The sequence below is a fragment of the Archocentrus centrarchus genome, chromosome 10 (assembly GCF_007364275.1).
Source record: "Archocentrus centrarchus isolate MPI-CPG fArcCen1 chromosome 10, fArcCen1, whole genome shotgun sequence".
NCBI lineage: Eukaryota > Metazoa > Chordata > Actinopteri > Cichliformes > Cichlidae > Archocentrus > Archocentrus centrarchus.
In genome coordinates this window covers 31,727,247-31,748,091 of record NC_044355.1, presented here as the reverse complement: position 1 = coordinate 31,748,091, position 20,845 = coordinate 31,727,247, and the positions used below count along the sequence as shown (strand labels likewise).

General features: G+C 39.3%; 1 protein-coding gene across 1 annotated transcript; it reads right to left on the bottom strand.

Moving 5' to 3' along the window:
- Positions 1 to 63: 63 nt before the first annotated feature.
- Positions 64 to 15,428, bottom strand: LOC115786551 (tectonic-1-like). The gene is given in 20 exon segments (XM_030738741.1): positions 64 to 204; positions 206 to 229; positions 231 to 269; positions 271 to 302; positions 419 to 550; positions 813 to 828; positions 830 to 964; positions 1,047 to 1,184; positions 1,607 to 1,695; positions 3,427 to 3,552; positions 5,221 to 5,355; positions 7,878 to 7,898; positions 8,136 to 8,248; positions 10,955 to 10,972; positions 10,975 to 11,056; positions 12,833 to 12,972; positions 13,339 to 13,472; positions 14,302 to 14,419; positions 15,150 to 15,351; positions 15,354 to 15,428. Coding segments are annotated over 20 exon segments (1,812 nt in total). The 3' UTR covers positions 64 to 161.
- Positions 15,429 to 20,845: the final 5,417 nt, after the last annotated feature.

Here is a 20,845-nt window from a genome sequence, read left to right as displayed (position 1 = left end):
TAAATAAAACCATTTATTAATCATCTGTAAAAAAGACAAAAAAAATCATATTAATTATCATACAATATACAGCAGGATGATGATCAAACAGTACCAGTGACGGCCACACACTGTACCAAGTTTATGGTGAATCTTACGGTGCGTGGAAAACTGGAGCTGGATTAAACGAAAGGGAAGAAGAAGTCAAAGGGCAGTCTGGCATGATGGTGGGGTGGCTCTGTAACCAGGAGACTGCAGCAGTCACTGGGATGAAGGCCACTGAGCTATGATTGGAAGGATACGCTGCCTCCGGACAGCAGGGCCTGTGTACACACACAGTACAAATGAGTCTCTATGATCATCAGCAACAGAGTAGCTTGCATTTTTTTTTAATGCAGTGTTTCTGCCATGAATGCTCTAACAGTAATGGTGAGTTTACCAAACTGCTGGTGTTGCTCTGAATGACTTCTCTGATGCTCACAATCTGAGCTTGGGGGTTCACCAAGGATCCGTATTTGGTCCATTCAATTTCTAAGTGTAGTGACAATGGAATACTGCAACTCTGAGCTTCCTGCAAACAACAAACATGATGCTGGACAGTGGATTCACTCCAAGGCCTCAAACCTCCATTTATACCAACATGAAGACATCTAAGATTACTTTCCAACTCCTCATTCAGTATAGTCACAATGATAATTTGTGGTCAAATATCTGACACATAATTATCATTTTCAGATTTTTAATCAACACTTGTTTAAATGATGGGAGTTTCTTGACTCCTCTCCTGTAAAATAAAGGCAGCCAGTGAAGGTCTACTTTCAGACTGCACTCACTGTGGGATTGAAGTTGCTTGATTTCCACCCAGTCCAAGAACTTGTCCAGTGGGGAGTTTCCAAAGGAAGCCACATAACGGGGATAGTTTAGTCCTCTCAAAATATCTAGAAGCTGTTGGGAAACAAGGGAGCAATTGGCAGCATCTTCCAGCCTGCGGGATCAAGACAAGTTACCATGACAAACTTCAAAGCAATAGGAGACACTATTTATAATATAGTGTGAGGATGACGTGCCTTAATGTGCAGCCAGACACAGAACTGAGACCAAAGAGGACAGGTGAGCGCTGATGTGGACCCTGCAGACAGTTCTGGTCCTCAGTGGTACGGAGCAGAGACACAGTGTCTCTGAGGTCAATGCTTCTAACCATTCCAGTGGAGAAGATTGTTATGGACAAATCCTATTTCTTAGAACACATCCAAACACCACATTTTCATTAACCACTGTAATTACATAAGGTAAAGACCCTACAATATTTGAGAGAAACCCAAATATTAGATGATCCCCTATGAGCAGCACGTCACTAAAGTGGGAAGGTAGAACTCTCTTTTAGCAGGAAGTTCTAACAGAACATTAATATTAACTGTTGATGTTAAATGATCATAATTAGAATTTCTTTGTTATGATTTTAATTATGTCCCAAAAAAGTATCACATTTTTTACTTTTTAATGTTTTGATTTTTACTTCATCTGAAAGCAAAGCTCTTATTTGTTGTTACATCAGCAGAGCTGGGCTTCCACTAGTATAACAATATAAGGGCGAAGGAAATGCATCATTTATGCAGGTGAAGGATATTCGGCTGTTCTTGTTCCCGACACAAGTGGCAGTCCGACCACATAACCCGGATTCCCGCTGTAGTGGAGACCCACCTCCCCACCATCGGCCTGTTCCACAGACACAAAACGCAGCATTACTCAGATTTAGTGAAGGATTAGGGAATATGTTTTCCTAAATTTATTAACACTTTTTGCAGTTTTTCTCAGAAGTAAGAAATTAAGCAAAATTAAAACCTGGGGAACCCCAGCAACCCCCAGTAATCAATGAGTCTTAGTCCAGGCTTACACAGCATAATTCTTTTAATAGTACAACATCTGAGGCAGGATAAAATATAGTGACAGAGAGGCCCCCCCCCCCCCCCCCCGGTCTGTCAACTATGAATGAAGTTCAGCATAGCGAGGCTTTCTTTACCTTACATGGCTCGACAACACGTAAAACCCCGGGTGGAGATAACAGGTATCACAAAGGTGGTTATCAGCCTTTTCTGTTAAGGAGGGCTTTCTGCTTCAGGTGCTATGCATGCTCACATAAACAAGAGTGGTTCATGGATCATGACTTGTCTTCCACCCAAAATGATCCCTATGAGAGCAAACTACTCTAATCAGAGGATGATGCCTCTCCCTTTCCCTTGCTGCTCCCTTTATGTGTTGCCACAGAGGATCATCTGCCTCCATCTCACCCTATCCCAGCATCCTCTTCTGTCACACCAACCCTCTGCATATCCTCCTTCACTACATCCGTGAATCTTCTCCGTGGCCTTCCTCTTTTCCTCCTGCCTGGCAGCTTCATCTTCAACATCCTTTGTCCAGTGTATCCACTATCCCTCCTCTGCACATGTCCAAACCATCTCCGCTTTCAATCTCTAACTTTGTCTGAAAACTGCTCATCCTGAGCTGTCCTTCTGATATACTCGATTCTAATCTGGTCACTCCCGATAAAAACCTTAACATCTTCAGCTCTGCCTCCTGTCTTTTTTTAGTGCCACTGTCTCAAACCATACATCATAGCAGATCTCATTACCATCTGTAAACCTTCCCTTTCACTCTTACTGCTGTCCTTCTGTCACAAATACCCCTTGTCTGCACTGTCTTCTTCACCTCTCCGGCACTGTCATTGCTTTGATGGTTAACTCGAGGTATTTAAATCCCACCTTTGTCACCTGCCTATCTGTACTACCCCTTACATGTTCACCATTCCACCTGTCTCCCTTTCATTCACACACATGTCTTCCTTCTACTGACTTTCCTTCTTCTTCTTTCCAGTGCATAGCTCCACTGCTCCAGGCTCTCTCTCACCTGCTCCTTACTCTCATTACGGATCACAGCCAATCTCTTTGCAGTTAGTGCTACAAACATCTGCAAACATCGTGCCATGGAGATTCCAGCCTGACCTCAGCTGTCAGCCTGTCCATCACCACCGCAAACAAGAAGGGGCTCAGAAGATCACTGATGTAATCCTACCCCACTTTGAACCCATCTGTCACTCAGGTGGCATGATAAAGAGATAATCAGTGTTATTCACTTCACCAGTCAGTAGTCACAGTGCTATACTTGATCGGTATATGAATAAACAATTGCTCACAACTCCATTTTTTTCTTCTCTTAGCTCTATATGTTATCAATGAAAGCAAATATCTTTAATATGGTCACTTCACACACACACAACTCTGGCACTTGCCTTTGCCCACCTGCCACTTAATTAAGGATGTTTTAGCTCTTGCAAAAAGCCAAAACATTTGTGAATCACTCAAACAGCATTTGAAGATAAAGATTTTACGATTCTGTTGTGCAGAGAAACATGTTATTACACACAGATAACAGCGTGTCTGAAAATATTACCTGGACATACGTGACCTGAAACTCCTGTTCCAAAGGCAGTATGGCTTCACTTACAAATCCAAGCACCAGAGACACCGTTGCATTCACTATCTCACCAGCTGGGTTGTACTTTATCACATAGACAACCTGAAGAGACATAAGTTTCTAATTACACACTTTCTCTTAATATATTGTTACTTATCACTCCTGTTTTCAATAGGGTGTGGGGGTGGGGTGGTTCACAAATAAAAACCTAATATTACCCAAAGTATTGCGTAAATCTCTTCAAAGTCAGACTTAACAGAAGGGCAACAGAAATGGAAATATAATTCGGCAGTAGCAGTTTTAAAGGCTGCACTAACTTTTTCAAAACATGTTCTGAGTTATCACAGGGTGGGTGAATATTTACAAGATTTAAATCCTTCACAAGTGCACTTTTATTGGAGACATTATAAGGAAGAGGTGGTACTCAAATATTTTTATTTTACTTAAATTTTTTTATTGAACTTAATAGAAACATATGGGAGATGAGAAATGATGGTATCACCTTGTCCAAGTATAACTCGTGGAGGGAAAAGTTTTTTAGACCTTATTTTGGGGCAAAGTTGACAAACGTTTGAAGCAGTATTTCTGTATATTTAGGAGTTTAAATTAAAGTTATGGTTCTTTCAAAATTACTGCGTGGCCTTATTTCTAGAAGGAGTTTGTTATTATCTAGTCATCTAGTTTTACACTAATAATTATTAATCAGATAACATTATTACACATTTTTCATTTCATTTCATTTTTATTTCATTCAATCAACATATAAATAATTCTTATAACATCCAAAACTTCTTATAACATTATTACACATCAGTAAGAACCTCATCAACAGGTGTTATCTATGAAGAAGTAGCAATACAAGCTAGCATAACTAAAAACTGCACATGTACATGTGCAAAATGTGTTTCTTTGAAAGTAGCTGTGTTTCATTTCTGTCTGTGCATATGGAGGAATACGTTTTAGAGTTAGCAGTATTCAAAAATATCATTATTACCAAAGTACTTCCAGAAATAAGTCAACTTGTCAGCCATACAGAGAAGAGAGTAAATTTGAAGCCACTATCTAAATGAATGGGGAGAGAACCTTAACTTTATTTTTACTGTTCACTGGGGCACAAAACAGTATATATAACAAAGTTTGGTGACTCTGCCCTAAGTAACAATTAGAAGTAAATTGCCCGGCCCTGGTAGGAGTTAAATGCAGGTTTGTGGCTTTATATTCAGTGACTAACCTCTACATAAGATCTAGATTTTGAGTGAAAAACCCCACATCTGTATCAGAAATACACTTGTACATCTGGTGCATCTCGCTCCAGAGCTACTGTTGTATGTAAACAGAGCAAAAAACCAAAAAAAAACATGCCTATAAAATAAAATAAATATCCAGTAACACACCACCTTTAATCGTGGCAGTACCCATCTTTATTCCACTGTGTATATGTATTGTTTTTATTTTTTAAATTTTACCTGTATTTTACCAGGAAATCCCATTGAGATTTAAAATCTCTTTTACAAGGGAGTCCTGGTTATTTATTATGGGATGTACTGATTTTTCAAAATGTCAAGTTGAGCAATGTGAGCTCCAAAAAGATCTGGCAGGGTTACTTCTTAAAGTGTTCCCTCTAAATAATATATGTTCTATTTAAGGAGCTTTTACTACCTTTATCTGCCGAAACACTTTAAGTATTGTTATGACATATATTACATACTTTTGCAACTGAGAAGTTTTAATTCAAAATGGCCTTAGATTCATGCGTTGGACTGGACTCACCTTCAGCACCACATTACCACAGAGGGCGGGGCTGAGGAGAACAGGACTGATGTTTTCTCCACCCTTGATCTGAAGCTCAGTCTGAGTCCCGTCTGTAGACTGTAGGATGACTGAAGACGCCTGCACAGGAACAACCTCCAGCAACACCAGGAACCCACTTCAGTCAAGCATTTTCATTTTCCTCTGCTTCATTTAAATTCGTTCACACACTTTAATTGTGTTTCTAATTGGATGGATTGTACTAAAATATGTGGCACTCAATGGCTGTTTCATGATAAGGTAACATTTTGAGACAGCACACCATGCTGCAAAGACTACTCAGTAAATAGTAATGTAAAGCACAACTGTGTTGTTAATGCTAATGTAAAATGAATTATTAATTTCTTCTTGGGAACTGAACATAAAGTTGTGCCACTGTTCCTGTGTTGACATTGCAGCACTTAACCACAAGGTTGTGTCTGTTCAACTTACTGCACCATGTAACAACATGAAAGGAGAAATAATCAGGGGAAGTCGCCTGCTGCCTGTGTCTTGCTAAATTTCCTGCTCAGGCTGGGGCTGGTTGGCATACAAAGATTTTTAACAGTTTTTACCCCTTTGGTAATTTTATGCATAACTTGTAACACAAGTCTTCATTTCAGCAGGGTTTCAAAACATTAGTAGTGAGCTGGCAGGGCATTAGGAGCTTTGGATTTTATCAGGACATAAATAATCTGGTCCTTAGGAGGTCTTAAAATTAGGCAAATACAACCTCAGTTGAACTTAAGACATTACATATTACACCACATCCATCCATCCATTAACTTCCACTTATCCTTTTCTGGGAGAAAATAGAGACAAAGAGAGACAGACAAGCACTCACACTCACGTTCACACCTACATGCAATTTAGAATCAGAAATTTACCTAACCCCACTAACTGCATGTCTTTGGACTGTGGGAGGAAACCAGAGTACCCAGAGAAACCCATTCATAGGCAGAATATGCAAACTCCACACAGAGAGGGCCGGGCCATGGTTGAACCCAAGTCATTATTTTTTTTAAAAATTGAGTCAACATGCAGAAGCAGTGTGTGAAAAATTAAGTATATTTCCTACTTCCATAGGAATTAAGTCCACCAATTTGGGAATGTGTTTGGTCTTTTGCTTTCTCCCAGGCTTCCGATTAGTTTTTTGCCCCGGTGGAGATTTCGAGTTTTTGTGTTTTGTATTATTCAAGTTCCTGCAAATGAACAGTTTTAGTTTACGTCTGCGTCAGTCCTGCACTTGGGTCCTCTCCCTCCGCACACAGCCCCTCACCGTGACAAAAATATGCAAAAAAAAAAACAAAAAAAAAAGAAATCAGGAAGGGGGCAAATACCTTTTATAGCATCTCAGACTCTACGGGCCTCAGTTAGCACGTTAAAGTACACAGTGGTCCAATTGGAAGAAGATTGAACAAGTCTTGTTTGGAAAGGTGACAAGAGAAAGCCTCCTTTCTAAAAACAAACAAACAAACAAAACAAAAGAAAACATAACAGCACAGCTTACGTTTGCAAAATTGCATCTAAACAAGCCACAAGATTTCTGCAACAATGTCATCTGGACAGAAGTGAAGATATTTGGTCATAATGCACTGTGCCAACCAAACACAGCATATCAGCACAATCACCTCAAACCAACTGCCAAGCACAGCTGTGGAGAGCTGATGGTTTGGGCTTGTTTTCCTGGGTACGTCACTCAGTCAACCATGAACTCCTCTGTATACCAAATGTGAGGGCAGCTTAAGCTCAGCCAAAATTATGTCATGAAACACAACAATGATCTCAAGCAAATCTAAAACAGAATAACTGAAAAAGACAAGACTCACTGTGCTGCAATGGTCCAGTCCAGACTTCAACCTGACTGAAATGCTGTGGTGTGTGACCTTAAGTCAGCTGCACATGCATGAATGCCCACTAACCTCAATGAACTGAAGCAATGCTGTAAAGAAGCGTGGGTCAAAATTCTTCCACAACAGCACGAGAGACACATCAAGTCATACAGAGAACAATTACTTCAAGTTATTTGGCTAAAGGTGGCTCTAAAAGCTGCTGACTCACGGGCTGTACTTAGTTGTTCACACACTGCTTCTGCATTTTGGCTTAGTTTGTGTTAAATACACAATGATGCTTTGTTATATGTGTTCCTGTTCATCTCAGGTTGTATTACCTAATTTTAAGGCTGGGTAAGGACTAGATAGATTTTTACTGTTGTTTTGTTGTTATGTAAAGCTTTAGAGCTGACACAGGGTGTTATACCATGACTGTAGCTTTAACTGATTCAGCTGGAAATATGGGGTAACTATAGTATCAAGTAGTGTAAAGAAATATAAATCTTCACATCACAGAGCAAAAATATGGCTCTCTATGTATGAAGGCATATACTGTAGACATTCATAATTTATATACCACTGTAAACAGTATATTCATGTTTTATATGTGAATAACCCTCTGTAATCATCATGCTGTTTATAAAAAATCCATCAATCATTTGGTGGTTAACATATTAGAAAAGTGTTTAACACTAAGTGCTCATTACAAATTCACAAAGCTGTTTTTAATGAACACAGTTTTTTAATCAATTATCTACTAATAAACTTCCTAATTTTTTCAGAGTTAAACAAACAGAGAATACTTACTGCTGCTTCTGTACTCGTGTCCTGTCAAGTAGAAAAGATTTAATTTTGAAACTTGAAATTAACATAATCTATATTTGACCTGCATAAATTTGAGGAACACAGAAAAAAAAGGTGAATGTGCTGTAAATGTGCTGCAGTTCAAATCCAATGGCAGTACAACCCTGGGGCTAAAGCAAACTTCACTCCAACAACACACCAGGTCTGAGAGTGGATTTTCAAGAGCCAAACCGTGTGTGGCTCAGTAAATGTGAGACTCACAGCAAACAGCTGGGTGTCAGTGTAGGTGTCCATGCTGAGGGCTGGCAGAGAGCTGCAGTCCTGATCCAGGACCATGCGTCGGGAGCACCGACTGCTCTGATCCTTTAGGAACGCTGTAAATCAACCAGAAAGCTAAAACAATAACATTCATACTGCAGAAAAATGTTCACATGCAGTCGAGTTTTCCTAAAACTCGACTGCATGTGAACAAATAAACTACAGTTTAATGAGACAATGGCAGAAACATATGCAAACTATGAGACCAAGTAAAGATTACCAGGGCTTTTTTTTTTTTCTTTAAAAGGAGACTGGGCTCATAAAGAGGGTGGCTCCATATCATAGTGGGTAATACATTGGCTCAGCAAGTGAAAGGTTGCTGGTTTGATTCAGTGTAAAACTCTGCCAAATCAAAACAGAAACACACAAAATTTCAATTCAATTCAATTCATTCAATTCAATTCAATTCAATTCAATTCAATTCATTCAATTTTATATATAGCGCCAAATCACAACAAACTGTCGCCTCAAGGCGCTTTGTATTGTGGGTAAAGACCCTACAATAATACAGAGAAAACCCAACAGTCAAAACGACCCCCTATGAGCAAGCACTTGGCGACAGTGGAAAGGAAAAACTCCCTTTTAACAGGAAGAAACCTCCAGCAGACCCAGGCTCAGGGAGGGGCTGTCATCTGCCGCGACCGGTTGGGCTGAGGGGAGAGAAAGACATGCTGTGGAAGAGAGCCAGAGATTAATATCAATTAATGATTAAATGCAGAGTGGAGTATAAACAAAGTAAATAAGGTGAATGAGAAACAGTGCATTATGTGAACCCCCCAGCAGACTAGGCCTATAGCAGCATAACTAAGGGATGGTTCAGGGTCACCTGATCCAGCCCTAACTATAAGCTTTATCATAAAGGAAAGTTTTAAGCCTAATCTTAAAAATAGAGAGGGTGTCTGTCTCCCGAATCCAAGCTGGAAGCTGGTTCCACAGAAGAGGCGCCTGAAAGCTGAAGGCTCTGCCTCCCATTCTACTCTTAAGTATCCTAGGAACCACAAGTAAGCCAGCAGTCTGAGAGCGAAGTGCTATGTTGGGGTGATATGGACTATGAGGTCTTTGAGATAAGATGGTGCCTGATTATTCAAGACCTTGTATGTGAGGAGAAGATTTTAAATTCTATTCTAGATTTAACAGGGAGCCAATGAAGAGAAGCCAATATGGGAGAAATCTGCTCTCTCTTTCTAGTCCCTGTCACTACTCTAGCTGCAGCATTTTGGATCAGCTGAAGGCTTTTCAGGGAGCTTTTAGGACAGCCTGATAATAATGAATTACAATAATCCAGCCTAGAAGTAATAAATGCATGAATGAGCTTTTCAGCATCACTCTGAGAAAGGATGTTTCTAATTTTAGAAATATTGCGCAAATGCAAAAAAGCGGTCCTACATATTTGTTTAATATGTGCATTGAAGGACATATCCTGGTCAAAAATGACTCCAAGATTTCTCACAGTGTTACTGGAGGCCAAAGTAATGCCATCCAGAGTAAGTATCTGGTTAGACACCATTTTCTAAGATTTGTGGGGCCGAGAACAAGAATTTCAGTTTTATCTGAATTTAGAAGCAGGAAATTAGAGGTCATCCAGGCCTTAATGTCTTTAAGACATTCCTGCAGTTTAATTAATTGACGTGTGTCATCTGGCTTCATTGATAGGTAAAGCTGAGTATCATCTGCATAACAATGAAAATTGATGCAGTGCTTTCTAATAATACTGCCTAAGGGAAGCATGTATAATGTAAATAAAATTGGTCCTAGCACAGAACCCTGTGGAACTCCATAATTAACCTTAGTGTGTGAAGAAGACTCCCCATTTACATGAACAAATTGGAGTCTATGAGATAAATATGATTCAAACCACTGCAGTGCAGTACCTTTAATACTTATAGCAAGCTCTAATCTCTGTAATAAAATGTTATGGTCAACAGTATCAAAAGCTGCACTGAGGTCCAACAGGACAAGAACAGAGATGAGTCCACTGTCAGAGGCTGTAAGAAGATCATTTGTAACCTTCACTAATGCTGTTTCTGTACTGTGATGAATTCTGAAACCTGACTGAAACTCTTCAAATAAACCGTTCCTCTGCAGATGATCAGTTAGCTGTTTTACAACTACTCTTTCAAGAATCTTTGAGATTCTTGAAAATCAGAACTACCTGCTGTGACTCCTCTGTACAGCTGCTTAGAGGTTTTATGATTTATCGGCCTTTACTGTTTCACTTTTGTTGCACTTTGTTTCTAACAGGCTGCATGTATTACAGCAGTCAGGTGACACATTCGTCAGTAACCTGTGCACCTGCTCTTATAGATAATGTTATGTCATAATGAGAGCTGTACCCTTCCACTGTAACCAACACAACTTTTACTCTGAAGGCAAACAGCCTTTGGGGTTTGTGGCCCACATTTACCAGTTTCAGAACCACTTGACATTAAATAACTATACACAGGATTTAGTAACACTAAGCGCTGAGATTACAAGCCGCAGAACTAACCAACGGCCCCTCCCCCTTTCAGTGTGCAGGTGACTCTGCAGTGGTCGTCACTTTCTAGAAGCAGCTGGTTATTTCTCTAATCTCAGCTACTATACAAACGTGGGCTTGCTAAAAAGCAGGATCCACTGAAGAGGACCCACTCCCTGTGTAGAGATCAAAGGCTCATTCCAAGCTAATAGAAACACCGCTATGAGTTAAAGTCATTATACACTAATGAAGTCATAATTATGAATACTACATTTTATTTTCTGTCATTTACAAACATAGTCATTACCTGCAGGACTCTTGTCCCACAATCAGCGGTGACACCAGCAGCCGGCAACCAGAACATCCCCCTCTGCCCACCTGCTGCTGCTGTCACGATCACGTCCCCATACTGAAAGCACAAAGCATCAGCAGACAGTGAACGGTTCAGACACACCTACAAACCCAAGTTTGTTTTTTCAATGTGAGTTTTACTGTTTTCTACTGTGTAGAACAAACTAAAGACATCAAAAGAATGAAATGTCACCTGTGGAAATATGCTGAAAACAAAGAAAACAAAAGTAAACGGTAAATAAACTGGCTGTGATGTAGTCCTTTGAGTGCTCTTTCAACGCACTCCTACATTAATAAACATGTTTTATATTTAAAATTTGTCGATTTTTACCAAAGAAAATCTTAAAATATATGTGTCAACCTTACAGCTATGTTACCATATTTTTTGCACAGTCAGTCAAGTAACTTAAAAATAGATCAGATAAGGAGTGGAAGTTTAAGATGAATGGATACTGGCCAGTATTCAGAGACTCTGGTTAAGCTGCGATTTACCAACCAGCTTCCCTGACTGGTTTCTTTGCCACATAAAACACTAACAATGACCGTGTCATCTGGTCAGACAGAACTCCATTTACTCTAACTCTCTGCGTCCTGTTAGTTAGGCAGGTCAGAATTCAGCCAGCAAGATTCTTACTTAACTCAAACTGATCTGAACGCCTGCAGCTTAAAACAAGATTCCCAGATTTTCCTCTAAATTAAGGTTAAAGCCTCTGATCTAAAATCACTGAGTTTGGAGAAACTGGATTTAGGAACACAGACAATTACAGCAGACACTGGAAACATGTAACTTTAAGGACTGAGTGAAAATGTAGTAACACTGAACTCAGCTTCCTTTATGCAGCCGTCCACATATATTATCTGGTCCATGATTCTTTTTTAAAAATTCCTTCATAACTTCACTTTTGTAAATATTAAAATGCTGACTGTCCCTGAAGTGTGAATGAATTAAAAACCTCTAAAATGCTTTGAGTGCCGGTCTTTGGATTCTTTAGTAATCCATGACTTATTATGTCGGTAGATCTTATAAAAGGAAATATATGAGCAAATTCTGTCCAGCTCATCTCCACAGGACTGTTTGAAAACATCACAATCAGCACATTTGAAACAGTCCTGCAGGCAGAGCGCTGCTTCCTCATTCCAGTCTTTAATGGGTGATTTGGATGTTTTCCTTCCTTAAAACAGGTTTACACATCAGCAGTAGATGCACACGATTATGATCTGCTGAGCCCGGTGGGAGGGGAGGGATTCATAGGGATCTTCAACCGACCCATAACAAAGAACTAAAGACAATCCCATCTGTTTTGCAAGAGACTATGTGGTTAATGATGTTATTGTTTGTATTGTTCTAATCTTTATTAAAATTGCCTCTTAATTTTTTGTTATTTTTTTCCTCCATGGTGTAGAAAATTCTATCAAGTATTAAGTATTTTCCAGGGTATCAGTATCTAGTTTAAAACTGTAGTTTTGTAACAACGCATCCGTGTTACACCCTCTGACACGCCACGTTAAGTCCAGTGAGGTGAGGACTCAGAGAAGAGTTACTCTGACCTGCAAACGGTGCCAAAAATGGCATTCTGGTTTTGAAACATAAATTAATGGTGCTATTTGTAGTAAATTTCTAACTGAAAACTGTACTAGAACAGATCTGTATGATTCTTTTTAATACTCTCTGCTCCAAAATTGTGTGACTGTAAAAGGGAAAACTGCTACAAATACATGGCGTGGCAATAAGGCCATGCATGTCTGTTGCCAACTGCAGAGCAACTGCTGGCTAAAACCTGATGATAATACTACAGTAACTATGAACAGTTACTGCTTTCAAACAGAGACTCACCTGGTATCCACCTGAGGTCTGAGGGTCTGCAGGGTTAACTTCCTCTGAACCAAAAATGAAGCTGCTGAATTGTTTAAAGAGCGACACAAAGTTGCTGTCGGTTGGCAGAGCAGCGACGGGATACGACAACCCATCAACTCCTGCAAACAGCAAACAGTCAGCAGCTGAGACGAGCTTTACAGTCCACACCAGTCATTAAGGAAGTTATTAAGCACAATATTCTAAATAATACACCACTAAAATCAGGTGCTAATATAACTGTGCAGTTTTTTATTAATATTTGTTCATTTGTTTTTTTTTTTAACCCAACAAACTTGGGTGCAAATGGCTGTTAAGTTTCTTGAATGAGTATAAATTAGAAACATTTGAAAACTCACCTCAACCTCATCTTTTAAAGTACAACTAACAGAAATGTACTAATGGTCGACTATTGTAAAATATTTGTGTAAGACTTACTGATATCAAATACATTAGTCTGAGCCATATAAGCCCATCTGCTGACTTACGGTTTTGTGACTCGATGCAGAAGATGTCATAGTTGATCTCCTTCTGGACAGACGACTGCAGCTCTGAGTAACCATCTACGGCTCTTCTTAAAGAGTAGGATGCTACATCACGGCTGCACATCTGTTTACTGCCACTTTAAAGTGATAAAAGAAAAAGAATGAGCTCATTAATATGAACATGCATAGGTTTGGTACTAATATAAGAAACATTTAATTGTCTGTCCTATTGATACTACAGTTGAGGGCTGTTGAATACTGCAGTACGATATCCCCCTGAGACCTTGTGTGTAGCGGTCACAAAAACAGTTAAATTGACAGAGACTTTTTCCCCTCAGTTCTCGGGAGGATAGTGTGGTGCACTGATTATAATGATGTCCAGGACTCTGCAGAAGAAGCATTTTACTCACATTTGTGACTAAAAATCGATGTGTGTGGACTGTAAAATATTTGGTAGTGTGTGTATGTATAAACTGCATTCTAAAATTGTATTCTAAATTACAGGCACACAACAGTGATGAGGACAATGTCATCACAGGTGTGATTTGAGGCGGAGCTGCAGTCTCTCCTCTCTGACTCACAGACACAGGGAGCAGAGAACGACAGACAGTGAACTCTGGTGAGTGAAAGAAAATGGTTTTCTAGTCTTGACACCAGCAGCGCACACTATTGTAACCACAATCAAAGCCAATAAGAGTCCTTCATTAAACCACTTGTTCAACAAGCTTAACCTGAAGAAATGTAAACTTTGCATCTGCTTGCAGCCACCACCGGTTTGCTTTACAGAGCAATAGCACACATTAGCACTTTAGGAACAAGTTCAAACAAAATCTGTCTGTATGCAGACAAACTCTCTATGACGTCACACACAGCCAAGTGTAGAAAAATCTATTTTGGGGGAATGATATTATGGTCCATCAGCAGAAGAAGCTCTTTATCTGGACCTCTCCTACTGCAAACACATACCTGACAGCCGCAACCGAGCAGCTGGTGAACAGAGCCACCTCCTCACTACACTCTTTGTCACAACAGCAGTTGATGTCACACAAATCCATGTGCTCATTGCAGGGACACAACCTGTCAACTGACACACACACACACACACATATTCAGGTCAGATATTTCATTTTTTCCACATGACAAACAAAATATTAATGCCTGTTGAATCCCTGTACATTTATGTATTTATTTGTATGGGTGCAAATGTGAAAGGGTAGATGTGTGTGCAACTGGGTTTAATGTTGAAACCATTAATAAACATAAAAGGGAAATTTTAAGAAACATTTTTGTTTCTAATATTTGTTCATGCCCTGTTCATTAGAGTCCACGTTATAAGTAAATGTATACATTGAGATTTGGAAACTGAAAGTTATGTTGAAGTGACGTCAGAGCTGTTGCATTGAATCGTATTAGCATGTCCAGGCTCTCCTCAGATGAAGAGTACAGATTTACCTGTACCAGATTTACATGTACACAAACACAAAACAAACACCAACAAATGCCACAAGATCAAACGCCCCTCGAAAATATCTTCATTTAATATTTTAATTACTACCTCTAACAGGACAAATATTCAAGTTACAGTTGTATGATGAATATAGGTTTAATCTGAAGGTGTCAACATCTAAACTGGAATAAGGGCTCGGGAACTGCAGCAAGGGACCAAACGTAGCTGCGAGCTTAATAACATAAAAGCCATTTTCAGTGAACACAAATACACACAACCAAAACAAACAACAACAGCAAAACATATATGCTGATAACCGAGAGGCTGTGATAGAAACTGGGGCTAAATAAGCGTAGCGACAGGTTACCACTGGTGACCGGAGTGGGCAGGCGGCCGGAGACTGGCAGAGGCGCGGCGGCTAGGCTCGGCTCTTCGGTGCCGTAGCTCAGTGTTGGGGTCGTGCTCTCAAACACTGGAGGCTGTGTACTTGGATAATTTTCAGTAACGTTATACGTAAAATTGTAGAAACCAAACGCAGTCGTATTAAAGTCGTACTTCGTCGTGTTTTGTTTGCAGTACCGACAGTAAACAAGAGAAATAAACAAAAGACATTTGGAGGGCTGCAAACAGCGTCTGTGACCGCCATTGTTTAATCGTTGCTATGGTTCCTCTTCTTCTTCTTCTTCTGCTTCTGTGACTGCGCCTTCTTCTTCTATGGACCTTAAGGCCTGTAAGTTGGCAAACCAACTTACGGGTGCATTATCGCCACCTACTGGGTTCAACTTCCTCTTGTTTGATCATGTCCTGACCTGCTGGGTTTCCGCCCTATAAACATAACTTTTCTTTATCTGGGATAACCAATATATCCTTTACAAAAACAAATCACTATTTTACCCTCAATGATTCAACAATAAAATCCTTCTGGTGGGTCAGCTATTTAACAAAAATGGGTGTTTACGCAGTTACAATGAGTTCAACCTCAAGTATAACCTCGATGTAACTCCTGAAGTGTATGATACTGTGTTTGATGCTGTAAATAATGAAATATGTGAACTCTTTAGAAATAATGATGAAGATAAGTCCTTGTTAAATGTAACTGACACCACCTTTGGCTAAGTTTGTTTTTCTTATGCTTGTAAAAATAACACAATTATTTGTGCCCTATTTCAACAAGATACCTTCAGCTGTTTTCTACTGGAAAATCTTTGTCCCTGATTCAAAAAAGTGTGGACATCTCATCAGAAACTTTTGATAAACAACAAAACGAGAGACGTCTCCTTTAAACTGTTACGCAGAATTTATCCTACAGATCAGTACATGATGAAACATATGAAAACAATAGACCCCAACTGTAAGTTCTGTTAAGAACATCCAGAGACAATCATTTATTCTGGAGTTGTCGTATCACAAGAAAATTTTGGAAAGAATGTAATAACTTTATAAGTTGTAATATTGATACTAAAATAATATGCTCATACCTTAGTGAACTAAGGTATGAGCATATTATTTTTGGTTTTCATGGAACGAATACAAATGCAAACAGAAGACTGACAATTAATCTAATTATTATATTTGGCAAATTTCATATCCCCAAATGTAAATTTTCATCATCTTCACCCTTTTTTACAGTTTTGGTTAAGGAAATAGAACTGTACTTATCCACTATTTACAAGAGCACAAACAAAAAACGCTGTAAACACATATGAATGTTGCAAGTCATTGAATGTCTTTAATTTGTCATAATGTCTGTTTCTGTTTTTGTTTTTGTACCAGTGTTTTTATTGTAGAAGCCTACACCCCGGCATACTTTATTTCACATTCTGTGCTCTGTTCCTTGTTTTCTCTTTGTGTTTGTGTGTATATATATATATATATATATATATATATATATATATATATATATAGAAAGAATAGAATAGAATCATTATACAGGATGTACAATGAGATTGGAGGGCCACTCCTGTTCAGTGCCATGTAACAGAAAATCAAACTCTTTAAAATAAAAATATTATAATCTAGTATAATCAATATAATCAAGAGATTACAGAAATAAACAATGTGTAAAATATACAAAAATAGAATGTAAAAAATATATACATACATTGGTGCATCTGTACATTGTAAGAAAATATGTGTATACATAATAATGAAGATGATGAATATTGCACTTGGTGAATGAATATTGCACTAGTGAATGAATACTGGATATTACACAATAGGAATGTTAGATATTGTTCAGTATGAATGATATAATATTGCACAGAGATGTGGGTGTTGCACAGTTACAGTGGGTGAGTGTGTGAGTTCAGGGTGGTGATTGCTCTGGCGAAGAAACTGTTCTTGAGTCTGTTGTTCTGGCTTTGATGCACCTGTAGCGCCTGCCAGAGGGCAGCAGGTCAAACAGGTCAAAGCCAGGGTGTGAGCTGTCCTTGATGATGTTCCTGGCTCTGCTGATGCAGCGGGAGGTGTAGATGTCCATCAGGGAGGGGAGAGGGCAGCCAATGATTCTTTGTGCTGTCTTGACGACCCTCTGAAGCCTGACCCTGTCTGCCTCAGTGCAGCTATATATATATATATATATATATATATATATATATATATATATATTAGGGGTGGGACTTTAACGCGTTAATTTCGATTAATTAATTACGGGGAAATTAACGCGTTAAAAATTTTAACGCATTTTAATCGCACTTTGCACTGTGGAACGTTTCTCAGTGCGCGAGTTCCCGGCATACAGATTATATCGACGCACAATGTCCAAATTAGGGGCAGCATCGTTCGAAGGACCCGGCCCACGTCTTTCGCAGCCCACGAACGCCACAAAGGCCGGAAGTGAGCAGCTAGCCTTCATATCAGCTGCCGTCACCTCTGCGTAGCTCATGTCGCCTAGCAACCGTGAGTGCGAAGCACAGCTGTGTAACAGCAGCTGTTAAACAGAGAACGAACTTTTTCTCCTTTTTGTGGTTTAATTTTAAGTCTTTAATTCAAAATAAGCTGTTAAAACAAGCATAACACATTTCAACATCAAGGAATACAGCTGAGAGAATGATTAATTTCCAACTATATTAAGTGAGACATTAATGTTGAATAAAACTATCCAGTTATGATGCTTAACTTTAATTTCAGGAGTTTATCACAGGAGCACTTCCACCCTTTGTTGGTCTGTGTAGTAGACTGGTGGGAAAATAAATTATGAAGTTTAAGCTTATGTATATTGATTCATTCATCAACTAAACTTAAATTAATATTTCTCATGTCAAATATTGAAATGCAATTAAAATGCGATTAATTTCGATTAATTAATTACAAAGCTTGTAATTAATTCGATTAATTTTTTTAATCGAGTCCCACCCCTAATATATATATATATATATATATATATATATATATATATATATACACATCTACTGCGAAAACAACAACAAAAAATGTTGGGTTTCCACCTGTATTACCGCCACCCAGACCCTTGAATGGATAGACATGCCAGGTCATCACGTGGTTCAAGTAGCTAGTTCCTGGAACAGGTCAACATAGGGCGACAAAGCTCTGTTTTCTGGTAATTGCTAGTGAATAAATGCATTGATCTACTGTAGTTCTTATACTACAGCCAAGGTGTGTGATTCAAATTTTATATAAGAATATCCAAGGATCTGCCTCACCTGCCTTCTTGGCAGATTTATAGCCAGAGATGCTGCTGTTGTTGTTTTAGTTTATTCTTGTTGTTTTTTAACATTGTATGCTGACCAGCAGCAGTCACAATTTAATATTATATTTGAGTTTTCAGTGATAACTCAGACTGAAATTAATCTTTATGACATATTACTCTGTGACTTCAAGACAGAAGGAGACTGACAGGTCAATGATGTCAGCTGACAGCAGGACGATTCAGTGCACCAGCATGAGTATAAGTGTGTTTGCTTATGAAATAATTATTCGCATAATAGTTTAAACATGAAATATTCCAATTCAGAACAAAATATGATCCACTTTTGTGTGACAAGGCGGTATATCAGGTTTAATCCTTGCATTTAATTACCAAAATGAATTCATTATGAAAATCTCTAATAAACTGTGAAATATGAACAGCATGTCAGTGTTTCTGTGTCCTTTCCCCACTGTTATCCTGCTGCTGTGGGCTGTGCTGTACTCGCTCAGAGATGAGAGTACGAATGCACGTCCAGTTAAATGTTTAACTTAAGTTAGGAAGAAAAGTCTTAGCTATGGATTAAATCTACATACCAACCTTCACCTTTGAAATATTGCAAAAATCAAACCTTTATTGTCATTCAATCATCTTTAGTACACACTTTAATTTTTCCCACCTTGATTATTGTAACTCGCTTTTTTACATTTCATATCTCCAACCGGGGCAGAACGCAGCAGCAAAGCTGCTAACAAAAACTAGCCAGCGGTCACATATCAGCCCTATTCTTGCATCCCTTCATTGGCATCCAGTGAAATTCAGATTGCATTTTAAAATACTGTTATTAACATACAGTACCAGTCAGAAGTTTGGACTTTTGACTGTATAAAGCTTTACATGGACAGGCCCCCGCTTATATATCAGAGCTCTGAGACCTCATCACTGCAGCCAGCCTCTCCGGTCCTCTAACCAGGGTCTCCTAACTGTTCCACGGTTGTGCTTTGGAGCAGCCTTCCTCAGCCCATCAGGTCGCCTGAGTCTGTGATTTGTTTTAAACAGCTGCTGAAAACACATTTTTACAGGTTAGCTTTCCTTTAATTTAGTTTGCAGCTCTTTGTGTGTATAGATGTGTGTATATTGGAATGAATGCCCATATGGCTGATTCTGGTCTTTTTGTGTGTTTGCATGTCTGTAACATGTATACTTATGTGTGGCTTTTAGTCAACCTGTGAAGCACTTTGTAATGCTGTGTTTTGAAAAGTGCTTTACAAATAAATGCTTTCATTTTTATGGACAGTGAGCCTGAAGTGAACGTATTACTATAATACTCATCATCATCATCATCATCATCCAATTCCTGCTGGTGACACCAGTGATTTCAGATGGCTGTAGTCAGTGAGTATAAAGTGGTGAATCGCCACATCTACCTCCCAGCAGCAGTTCAACTAACTGAAAACAGAAAAGCAGAGTGTTGGTCACTGTGAGTGTCGCCATTGTCCAGAAAGGTCTCCACTTCTTCTGACAATAACTACACTTTCACAGGTAACTCTAGGTGGGGTGGTTATTGGGATGATATGCCTTACCAAAGAGCAATCTGCATTTAGGCCATCCCCCTATCTGCCACCTGAGGGAGTTGTCTCACCACGCTACATTTAATCAGGTCCTAATTTTGTGCCTAAATTGTTTAGTTATTGAAACCACAGTTCTGGGGATGTTTTCAGATTTCAAGTCAGCCCGTGATCCAATTTGATATGATGATCCTAAAAGACGCCTCTGGGCTCTGTGAGGATCAGAGTGATGAAGTGATCAGTCATCAGACCAACCTGAACCAAGCTGACAGAGTTGAGAATTGGTGTGAGATTGGTTGTAACACAGATTGAAGGAAAAGCCGCAACAAGTCTGGGTTTTCCTTTAAGAGTGCTTTAACTGGTATATCTGCCCTAAAGGGACTTTTTAACTGGAAAAAGAAAGAAAACCAAACAAGTCTGTTATCATATCTGTATGAAATCATTATATTTTAGTTTAAGATTCAGTGAACATTTCCTGCAGTTGACTTCTTTAGTGCTTCTTTCTGTCTTCATTGAAATAAACCTTAGAAATTCAGCGCAAACAACCTTTTCGTCCACAAGATGGCGACACAGGACAGTAAAAGAGGTTTCGGTTTAACGCGCAGCGAGGCAGCTCCAGCGGACAGCAACACCTGACAGAAGGAGCGTGAGGAGCACGAGGGGCTGAAGGAGCACCTGGAGCAGGTGAAGCAGGTAAAGCCTAAAGTGGTCCCAGGTAACAGGAGCGTTAGGAGCTGCAACCCTCAGAGCCTGATTATAAACTCTGAGCTGGTTCACTGAGAGCCGCACGTCTGAGTTTTGGGTTCCAGGAAGGCTGATCACATACACACACACACACACACACACACA